The sequence below is a fragment of the Manacus candei genome, unplaced genomic scaffold (genome assembly GCF_025592945.1).
Source record: "Manacus candei isolate 608988 ecotype Guabito, Panama unplaced genomic scaffold, ASM2559294v1 h1tg000014l, whole genome shotgun sequence".
Taxonomy (NCBI): domain Eukaryota; kingdom Metazoa; phylum Chordata; class Aves; order Passeriformes; family Pipridae; genus Manacus; species Manacus candei.
This window is the reverse complement of record NW_026138062.1, coordinates 80,380,054-80,391,810: the sequence shown is the minus strand read 5'-3', so window position 1 is coordinate 80,391,810 and position 11,757 is coordinate 80,380,054. Positions and strand designations below refer to the sequence as shown.

General features: G+C 37.0%; 1 protein-coding gene across 6 annotated transcripts in view; it reads right to left on the bottom strand.

The window, feature by feature from the left end:
- Positions 1 to 706: 706 nt before the first annotated feature.
- CADM2 (cell adhesion molecule 2) overlaps positions 707 to 11,757 on the bottom strand; it is a 611,005-nt gene continuing 599,954 nt past the window's right edge. For all 6 annotated transcript variants that reach the window (XM_051780129.1, XM_051780131.1, XM_051780130.1 and 3 more), the window contains 2 exons: positions 9,934 to 10,059; positions 707 to 8,347 (listed from right to left, as the gene is read on the bottom strand). In XM_051780129.1, the coding sequence (XP_051636089.1) occupies positions 8,229 to 8,347; positions 9,934 to 10,059 (245 nt within the window). In that variant the 3' untranslated portion in view covers positions 707 to 8,228. The remainder of the gene's footprint in view (positions 8,348 to 9,933; positions 10,060 to 11,757) is intronic.

Sequence of the window (11,757 nt, the reverse complement as noted above, 5' to 3'; positions counted from 1 at the left end):
ACAGCAACCTACATTTGTCAAATATGTGCTTCATTTAGGTCACAGGAAAACTCTGCCATCAGAGAGGCTCAACAGCACTGGCATATCCTCAGCACAGAGGTACCAAACAGTGTCTCCCTCGGTATCTGGGACTCGTTTCTTTTTCATAAACACAAACCTGCTCAGAATTTCCTCTTCCCTGTGACATTTGTCTCTTTCCCTTTGAGACCAGTGGCCTTCTTGCCCTTTACAACAGCAACTCAAGCACGATAAGTGGTGTAGAAAACCTTGCATGAATTCTCTAGCTCCTTCAAGAGGGCTAATCCACCATTTAAGTCCCACAGGCTTAAATGATTTTTTTCATCACTTGACCTCTTCATAAGGATGAATTTCTCCTACAGTGAGGACAGAATCCAACAGTTGTTACTTTGTCAGTCAGAAGAAACTCTAAAGCAACACAGAGTAAATAGTATATAAACACCAAAGAAAATAATAAAATTTGTAATTATCTGTAAAATACCAGTGTCTCATGGATTATTTTCTTGGATTACTGTTTAAAATCTCAGAAGCAATATTTTGAGAAGAATATGATTACAACAATTCTAGTGGAAACAGCAAAATATGCTCAGTGAACAGTCTGTGTGTACAGCCACTGGTCTAAATCAACTCCACTGCCAAACTGGCAAGCACCAGGCAATGTGTAAAATGAATAGACAATTCAGAAATGTCCAACAGATAACTAAAATTGAAATTTTATTTTTTTTTCAATAATATTCATCAGACAATTTTCTGACAAGACTTTTCTGAAAGATGAAGTGCAAATGGGAACCCTGTAAGAATGTTTAGAAGAATTGTACATGACATTTTTAAGCGCCACTAAGTACACATTGAATACTTTGTAAGTATATAGGCATAGCAACATGCAAGTGTCATGTACCCAACATTACAATATGCATTTTGTCTGCTTGAAGTCATTAACGAGGAAATAAAATGAAGTAACTGTGTCTTATCATCAGTGCAATATGTTTAATTCCCGTGGATTTTTTTTTTTTTTTTGCAGGTTAGCATTTTTATTTCTGACCCATTCAAATACATCCTTCCCAGGGCCATAAATTACCAGCGTAAGAGCAGAATATACTGGAGTTCCTAGGACAACACACTTACACTGACCATGAATAGATGAAGTTGTTAAAGTCCTTTCACAAATTATGCCTTATTATTTATTCTAGGAAACTTCCTGCTGAACTGAAGGTTTTTTGTAGTTATAAAATATCTAGGCTAAAAGTAAAGGATGCACAAGGATTGCTTTATAATTCTTTTGAAAAAGAGCTAAATAGCAACTCAAACATGTGCATTAAGGACTTGAGCCTTGTTCTCTTCAAATCAATAGGCATATTGTACTCAATTTTTATGGAAGCAGGACATATATGAATCCAGTAATCCATGAGCTCACTCTCTTACCTCACTGTTTTGGCAGAAGCAGATGACTGTAGGTCATATTTGCATATTTTTATGGAAGCTATAGAGGGGTATAAGCAAATCTGCTTTCACTGAAAAAGGACAACTTGTGCAACTGCATATTTACTAACATTAATCAATATGCATAGAAAGGAGAGAAAGAGGAAATGACAAAGAAATCAACCCAGCAATTAAAGATTATCGTCCTCTTTATAATCAACACAAAGGACTGGTGATCACCCTTACCATTTTCTTTACAAGTTATTACTTTAAAATCCCTCCCTTTAAACCTATTATATAAACCCTTCAATATTTCATTTTGGAATAAGACAGAGAAAATTAGTGTGTTTAGAAGAAAATAGCATTGGTGATTTTCAGCACTATGCATAAGGGCAGGCTAAGGCTGTTTGTGTTGAAATGTGAGATCAGAGCTCACACATGAAACACTGCTGGCTTGACCCTGAACACAGGCAAAGTGCTAAAGTGCTGACCCCAACAGGCTTGGCTTTGCACCTGAAATCTTAAAAAACAGAAGCAACAAAAATCCTTGAACTTTTCTTTAATAGTAGCTCAGATTGCTGCTTTTAGAGGGGACACTTTTATTTTTTTCCCTCCCTCCTTTCCAATTAGATCGCTGCTTTTAGCCCAGCAGAGAATAAATGTGGAGGGCAGATCTACAGTAAACACAGAAGCCACAAAGAATTTTTTTATTTTTTTTTTTCCCATCTACTGCAAGGCTCTGGAAGCCCCTAGTACTGTGAAGTCATCATATTGGCTTCACACCTTCTGTCTGGTTGTGAGTACATTAAACACTGCTGAAGAAAATGAACACAGCTTGACAACAAGATGATTCCTAGATGCTGGAAGAATTCCCTTTAGGGCTGCTGGAAGCGCACAAGGCTTGGAGCATCCTGAGGATGTGGAGTGATACAGAAGTGTGCTGTTAAACCATGTTTGTACCCTTATTTTCTCCTGAGTTAAAAGAAGTGCAGAGTGCTGGGTTAGATTCCTCGATAGCAAGAAGGAACTGTGCTAGTTTCTATTAATGCATAAGGTCCACTCTGAAAAACCAAGCAGGAAGTCCTACTCTCGAAAAGAGTTTCTACTCTGCTCTGTTGACATCAAAGGCTGCTCTATCCATTTAATTTTCTCCTATCGTTTGCAAGAGTCCTTCTCTGTTCCCCACGCATTGAGTGTTTTTAATGTAAACATGCCCTGGCAATATTATGCTTAAATAAGTAAGAGACAAGTCAGGATATCTAAACAGTATTGATATTGCATATTTAATCCAAAAGCTTGCATGTGCTTTTAAAAGTTTCTCTTCGTACCTGCACGCCTTACTGGTAAGAGCTGTGTTGCAGTTGGATTGCACATCATTATCTAGTGCTGACTAAATATTGATGTGTTATAGCAGTTTATTTTTAAGCTGTTTGGGATGAATCCCCAGCCAGTGTAAATTGGCCCACATTTAAGGCAACAGAGTGAAGCTGATTTATACCAGCTGAGGCTGTGTCTTTATGCCCTGCTAAAAGCTCAAACTATCCCAAAATTAGTCAAGAACAGGGCAAGAATTATGAACCCAGGCAATACTTTTTTCTAGTTTTAACAGAAAAAAAATAATACAGTGATATCATTTCAAGACTAAACCAAAGATTCTAGTAGTATTTAAAATGTATACAAATCTCTCATAGCTAGTATTTAGACTAAGAGGTAGATGTCATATTCTAGGAACAGTATAGTGTGGAATGATGCTAATGGCAGTTTCTAAATACATGTATTTGCCTGTTACACAGGACACAAAGGAGGGTTATAGCAATGGCAACCACAAGAAGGCTTACAATATTCTTTTCTTCATTTGATACTCTATGTTATCTCTCTTTCAGTGCATTTCTTCTGGAAGGGTATGATGGAAAAGTGTCAAGAAGCAAAAAGCTCTGTAATACAAAACTTCATGTTTACAAAATGTTAGCTTTGTAATTAAAGGCATCCTCTGTACTTTAATGGAAGCATTTTGTACTTACAATTTAACATTACCTGGGGTTACTGGGAAAGTAGTGGAAATTCCAGGTGAGGTGATTCAGCAAAATAGGGGTCAGAAGAATGCAGCTCTCTCTCTCTTTCTCTCTCTCTTTCTCTGTTGTTCATGCTAAAAATACCAGGGCATATGGCAGCATATTTCAGCATCTTAACATACTAGGTTCCCTTGAGGACAGAAAAAAAGAGGAAACTTGTGCTGTTGAGCCAGAAATAAGATTACAGAACAGTGTTGCCAGACAGAGTGCTGGCAGCCAAGCCATTAGCGGAGTCAGTGTCTTACTTTGCCTAAAGGTGTTTCAGTGATATTTAATGAGCCTCCAAGAAATGGAAAGCAAAGCTAGTGAGAATGAGGACTGGTATGAGCATTTTTATAAATTAGTTGTCATTGCAAGTAGAGGAATTACACATATTGCATTAGGATATCCACTGCTTGTATATGTACCTTCCACTTCTTCCTTGTGACTGTTAGGGGTCACCCCCTGCCTGAAATAATCAAAATGCATATTATAATTACACGGTTTTCCAATATCCATACACAGCAAGTACAAGATACTTACATGTAAGTACACTGTATTTACCTATATTTTTGCATAGTTTTTAGTGTGTACTTTGTGCCACTTAATAAAAAGCATTACTCGTTATTTTTTGCTGTTGTTTGTTTTTCTCCATTAGACAGCTTATTAAATTAAAGTTGAAGTAGCTGGGATTTTTGGTATGTTCATCACAGATTACCAGTTCCTAGGAGTGTAGAGAATAGACATTTGGAGGAGTCTGGGTAAGCGGTGGGGGAAGCTGCAGTGTGAACATGAAGTTTTAAATCACCTCCTTCATTAAGAAATGCAACATCAGATTTACGGTGCTAATTTAATAAACTTACCTTTAATTTGAACGGAATTGTAAAGGTAAGAACTCCATTTTCCTTTTGGTAACACTTTACAATAAGTGGCACTAAATTACACTATAACTGCTATGTTACAGGGAATTACATGTAACTACACTGTAACTGTTGAAATAGCTACTGTACATGTGCGTACATGGTAACTTCAGTGCTGTTACAATCATGAATTACATAATTACAGATGATTCTGTCCTTTCTTTTCATTGGAATAGTTGTATATATATATATATATATATTATACTGCAATGAAAATACACAAGATGTTAACTTTCATGTCTTACTTAGAAAAGTTGGTTTTCTTCATGTATTCCTTTACAGAGGGAGTCTCAGTGCAAGACGAACCGTCCTTAAGTAAATGTGGAAACTTTTTGAAGTGTTCTAGCTTAAACTCTGAGCCTCAAGTTAAACATCAGGTTCCTTAAACTGTCTCTTGGTTTGTCAGATGACACTAAAAGAGTGGGATGATGCACCCCTTGTCTTCTGATGCACCGCTTTCTTGTTCAAAACATGAGAATGTTCTTGAAGCGTTTAAAAAAAAAAAAATAAAATCTACATCAAAAAGTTTAAAAATAATCAGCAATCGACACTGTAAACAGTACACTGGCAGAAACTAGCTACCTGGTCTTGAGAAAACTACTCTGCAAGTAAAGTGTGGGAGAGGATGTCACCTACATCATAACAAAGGTGGTTCCCATTCGGAGCCTCCGTTTTACACGCTCCATGGGCACCTCACGCCGTAGGAAAAGCAATTTTTCAGAATGGGAACTTGGACAAAGGGAATGGACAACTGGCTTTTGGCCTACTTAATGTGATTGAGTTGAACCACGCTGAGCCATGATTCTGCTTACAGAAAAGAGGGGGATGCCTCTTTACACCTAGTGTGGTGATTTCAACCCGTGAAAACCAGACAGGCCTGCAAAGTGCTACCCAGGTAGAATGCTCTGTGTGGGGTTTCTCACACCTGTGCTGTGCACAGATGCAAGGGACATCACCAGGTGCAAGATAACGGAAGATCAGCTGTGTTAAAAATGAGCACATGTGAGAAGTTTTAATTGAAAGCCAATGAAAAAAAAAAAAAAAACTATTTTAACAGTACAATTTGTATCAGTACAATTTGTATGTCTTTTTTTTTGCCAAGTTGAAATGCTGTTTCTATGCCACCAGAGAAAATGGTTTGAAATTGTTACCACGAGGCCAATTCTCCTTTGGAAGGTCCTACCCGACCTTGGCAGTGTAATGGTTCAAGTAGCAATCCTGCTATTCCAACAAGCTGGAGTTAGGAAGAATGCAAAAAGTCGTAAACACCACGCAGGTGGGGAATTCCACTCGAGCAAATAAGGCTCTCATCCAGGGAAGCACTTATTTTTTAAGCATATGAATAGTGCCTTATACTCCAATGGAACTTCTCTGATGCCCAAAGCTATGTGCTTAAAAGCTTAGTTGGACTGGGCCCCAGGTCCTGAAATAAAAATTTGTTGTAAGTGGTACTGTACTGTAGCTAATGTAACTTACTGCTGTGACAAGAACCCATATTTTTGGTATTAAACTGAATAACTTCCTTTGCCAGCCTTTCACATGTGTATGTTTTGAAAGACATGAATATCTTGTAAACCTATACTAGTTCTCAATGTGTCTAGTAGCACCTACCTGGTTCTCTCAAACTACCATATTATATTAACATATTATTGCATTTTTCCACAGATGGGTATGGAGTGAACTGTAAAAACAAGCATGCAATCACATCAATGCAGACTTATTTCTTTAAAATGTCATACTGTATATGATTTATTATGTTAACACTCAACCACATCATATTATTTATGTCTGTATATTTTGAAAAAAAGTGCTGCTTTGATTGACGTCACCTTTTTTTCTTAGAAATTAACAAGATAAATGCTTCAACAAAAACAATTAAAATACTCTAATATTGTCCTTAAAAGGTTTATATTCTTCTGATAAATAATCTGACACAGCACCTTTATCTTCCATTTTACCATACTACATGATGTCGTACTTCAAACTCTCCCTTCCCCACACAAAAATAAAATCCCAGGAGAAAGTCCTTTACAGCAGACCATCATGCTTTTATGTTTCACAAAATTACAGCAACCAGAGAGAAATACTCTTTCGACAAAGGTGCAGAAGGTAGGAGCAAAACAAGCTCCAACTAGGCTAACTCACGTTCTCCAGTGTAGAATCGTTCCCAAGAGCTGTTATGGCAACCTTTTCATTTCATTGGAAGAGGAAATAAGCCAATGGGCTTACAGTGTTTTGTTGTCATATTTAAGAGCATGTGATTTTTCAGCTGTCAAGTACACAAAAAAATTTCAGAAATAATCCAAACAGAGACTTTCACTGTGGAGCTAAAAGCATGGCAGGAATTCTCTATCATTCACGGTGACATAAGTTTGTACCTCACAAAATGCATAGACAGGAATTTAATATAAAGAATTAGTCCATTTACTGTATACACAAAACATATATCTTTTGTTTTAACACTTCTATTTTTCTTTTTTTTTTCCCTTTTTTTTTTTTTTTAATTTTTTTTTTTTTTTTTTTTGGCAAACCAACATAGAGAAGCAGCTCTGGAACTGCCAAATTAAAAATTGAGAATTTTAGCAACTCAATAGTATTTTTTAAGGATAGTAATCAAATGTGGTTGTAATTTAAAACCTGAGGCTGTGCACTGGTTGTTAGCTTAAAACTACCTTTCCATATAACATTGTGCTTCCATTGTATAACAAAGAAAAAATTAACAAGAACTAGAAAAGTTTGCTGCTGAACAGTGCTAGGACATACAGACAAAAAAAATACTAACACATGTTATCTACTCAGAATATTGATTTGAGTCATATCTAAAGGGATATAATGGACATTAGAAAATGCTTACTTGTGACTGACAGCTACTGCCAAAAAAAGTTGAATATGTATCAAATAATGTTTAATTGAATTTATTATATGCACTATATACAGATACTAAAATGCCTTGCAGTTGTGTCCCATGAACACTTCAAATTTGAGTAGGCAGGTGAGTTCATGTTTAGCAAATAAATTATAAAAACATAAATTACTCAGAAAATTCTCTAATCTTCGTGATTCCAAAAGCCAGTAAAAGGGTAGGACAAATTGTTTCAAATAAAGCACTATTATCTAACTTTGCAGAATCTGTATAGCTATTCAGCATGTTTTCACCACTGAAACATGGCATTGTTATCAAGGTACCACTTAAATCATAACAAAAAAAAGCAAAACAAAACAAAAAATTCACTGGACTGATCTGTTTTTTCCACCGAATCCAAACATAAAGGAAACTATACTAAACAGATTTCAAGCTGTGTTTCCAAGGGCAAATGTTTCAAAAACAAGTTGCTTTTCGAATTATAGATAGACATGTATAAAACATTCTTTGTAAACCTCTAATCTTAGACTTAACATTTTCTGTAAGTAAATTAGGACCTTACCTAATAGCATTCGTTATGAATTTTGATCTATGACATACTAGTAGGGACATGATAAAAGAAAACCGAAAAAGAAAGCTGCGTAACATTTAAAAATGTAGAAAACTTGGATTAAGATGATGATTAACATTGTTAAGGCTGTATATTCAAGCACTGTATGTTAAGAGAGCAGTGGATATGATTTTTAGGCAATAAGAAATGTCCTGTTTTACGCATGATACTGTAATTATAGAATGATGATGTCAACAGCTGATTGTTGGCATAAACTGGCTACTTATAGCAGGTATGCGAGTTAATAAAGATAGCAGAAGATGGCAGAAAGGAATTCTGAGAAATGATAGCCAGTTTTCTCCAGCAGTCAGCCTGATAAGTAAAACTCCAAGATTCTAGCTCTGCATCTAAATGAAATACTCTTTTTTCTCCTCTGCATTGACTTGGCTGCCTTCTGCATTGATAATGGCTGTGTCGGCATCAGGTGCATCTTCAGCTCCTTTTGCTTCATTTGTTAAATATGTTCCTAGAGAAATCAGTACAACAGGAAAGAAAAAAAAAAAAAGAAGAAAGATTAGGGTTTTCTTTTTAGCTTTACGCTGCATTATAGGAAGTACATATCTAACAATGCTCCGATTATTTCATGAATGGACAAATATTTTTACACAGTTTTAGTATGCATCATAAAGGTATGCTCAGCTTTCTCATCTGCCTAAGAAATACTTACACTTTTTATACTGCTAATGCACATACACAAACTCTGTTATATTCACAATATTAAGGAAGTTATATCCACAATAAATTAAGGAAATATTTTAATAAAAATCCACTTTATCTAACTGCAGTAGTATGCAATATATTTTGCAGTTCTAGAACAAGTGATAAAACTTTGGTTGTTTCATGGAGTAATTACCCATCAAAACCAAACTAACTTTGAAGACTTAGATATTCAAAAACGTATTTGGTTTTTTATTTTATTTTAATGGCCACCGATTATTTGTATTTCTATTCTTTCTTGATCATATCTATGCTTTAATTTTACAGAATTGTATCATAGTAGTTTCCAAGAATTACAAAATTGAGGCAGTTTTATAAACTGAACCATCTCACATTATACTATCACAGCTATTTTTATGCTCTGGATATGAATAAAAAGAATTGTGTACAATAATCAAATTTCCCTTTGTGAAAAGGGAAATTTATGTTGGCATAAGAAGTAAAACTGTTCATTCAGAAAAGTAAAACAAAAGAGACACACTTTCATTGGCTCATTGAAAAAAAAAAATCTTGGTTTTCCCTCAACGGTCCAATCAAATTAAAAAGATGTTTTTATGAGCTTATGTTTGCTAGGCATATGATTATCTAACATGAGGCTTAATGATTTAATACCAACACTCATCCTCTCTTCATTCCTTTTTAAAATTCTTTTGAGGGGAGTGGCATGGAATCAACCTATTTTTAACAACAGGTCTACGAGACACGCAGAGGTAAAATCTCAAGAAATGATTTTGGAATTAACTAGGTCAAAATCAAATCATAGAGAAGTCAGAAATCAGTGTCACCCCATCCCTGCTGTCTCTAAGGGCAGAGGGGACTGAAAATGAAAAGAGCAGAATTATTAAGGTGAAATCACTGAATAAAGTAAAGCTTGCCCCAGGAATTAACCCCTTATTCCAGAGGGATCCTTGGTAAACTGATTTGAAAATTTGCCACCGGTCTCTAATATTATCTTTTGAATACACGCTTAAAATATCAATAAAATGTATTAAAAGTCTTGTTCACTTGATATATATATATATATTTTGAGAACTGCTATATAAAACTATGAGATCATGTAGTCAAGTGTCCAGGTTAAGGGCCAAAACCAAGGGGCAATCTTACCTCTTAGTCTCTCTAAATAACTGACTTATAAGATGACGTGTCCTCTGCCTTAGCCACTGGAAAACTGGTCAAAATTCACAGGGGCTTCACTTGCAACTGGACTGTGGACTAAGCTCTTTTATTCAGCCCATTTAGCAGATGGGGAAAGGTGAAAGGGAATGGCACATGAATTCCCACTGAATTCGTGCCACGCTTCCAAAAGTGACGGAACTTCCGCTAAATCCGTCCTACCTTTATGTCTTGCCAGGTATCGACCAAGGAGAATTATAGAACATAGTGTTACAAAGACAACTACAGCCACTATTCCTCCTATAAGAGCGTGGTCAGGTCCGGTCTGTCCAGCCAGAGCGTTTGGATCTAGAGGGAGAAACAAAAAGCAAGAGTGGTCCTACACAGACAAAATATGACGGGAAAATTCAGAATACCAAGATTTATACTGATCATCCTGAAAATAGGGCATTGCCTTCTTTAATATTCAGCACGGTTATTCCCACTTTTACCCCCAGTAACTTATCAACAACACAGTGTTGCTTGTATTCCCAGATTGTTAAAACCCTGAGGACATCACTGTTACAAAAAATATTACCTTATTCTTCTTTTGGCAGAGGTTATTAAATGGGAAAGGTTTCTAGTTTTGTCCTCATCATTTTACAACTGAAAACCTGGCCATAGCTATTTATAGAAGAAAAAACAAGGAACTGAGAATTGGAGATTGGATAGCATCAGCAGAATAGTGTCTGCATAATACATAATTTATAGAATTGATTCTCAGTGGGGAATCCTTATATATTCTTTGCTCTCCATTCCTATCCTATTGCACCAGAAATAAAAAGGTAGATAAAGTGCAGCCGTGCCAAGTTCCTCTGCACATGGCTGAGTCTGCATGAATTTGGTCAGATAAAGGTATCAGGCAACCTAAAGGATCATCATTCAGTCTCAAGTGTCAGTTTGTGAACTTACTACGACTGCTCGATTAATACCCAATGTGAGTAAGCCTGCAATAGATATAACCATGTATTAGCAGGCTCATTTTACTAACTCTGTTCAGAGCTCTAGGAATACTGTCAGATTCAAGCTTTCTGTGCTGCTCATGAGCCTGTTACATTGCCTGATGCTTCACAAAAGTTGCAAAGAAGCAATCATGGGAAATGGCACTATTTAGTGGAGCTTTTCAACAATGAACCAGCAACCTGTTACTGTTGACACACCAGATATATGCAGAAGAAGGTGAAAATTCAATCTAAGGATCATGGTAAGATTTCTATTATAATGAAAGCGCCTCTGCTATGAAGTAATAGTAATTGTCTGAAGATGCTATTAGCATGTACTGTATGCTGCAATCAGTCCACTCTCACTGCTTCAAGGGCATTTCCCTTGTATGAGCTGTTTATAGCCCACAAATAGTTTGCAAACAACTTCTTTGCTTTGCAAAAGGGAAAGGCAGGAAATATATTTACACAGAAAAGAGGGCGAGTCCGTGAAGATGATTAGAAGGGCCTGTGATACTGCTGGGGCAGTGTGATTCCTTAATACCATAATCACAGTCTGCTGACCATGATCACTGTGCAGCAGCAGAACTTATGGGTACATCTGATGTGGGAATCTCATGAGGTTTAACAATGCCAAGTGCGAGGTCCAGCACCCGGGTAGGGGCAACCCCCCGGTGTCAACAGAGGCTGGAAGATGAACAGATCAAGAGCAGCCCTTCTGAGAAGGACGTGGGTGTGCCATGTTTGCTGGCAGTCCAGAAAGCCAATTGCATCCTGGGCTGATGCCACAGTGTGGGCAGGAGGTGAGGGAGGGGATTGTGCCCCTCTGCTCTGTTCTGGGGAGATCCCACCTGCAGTGCTGCCTCCAGCTCTGGGGTCCCCTGCACAGGAAGGACATGGACCTGTTGGAGCGACTCCATAGGAGGGCCACCAACATTAATAGAGGCATGGAGCACCTCTCCTATGAGGAAAGGCTGAGAGAATTAGTATTATGCAGCCTGGAGAAGAGAAGGCTTCAGGGTGACATAATTGGGGCCTTCCATTACCTGAAGGGAGCCTATGAGAA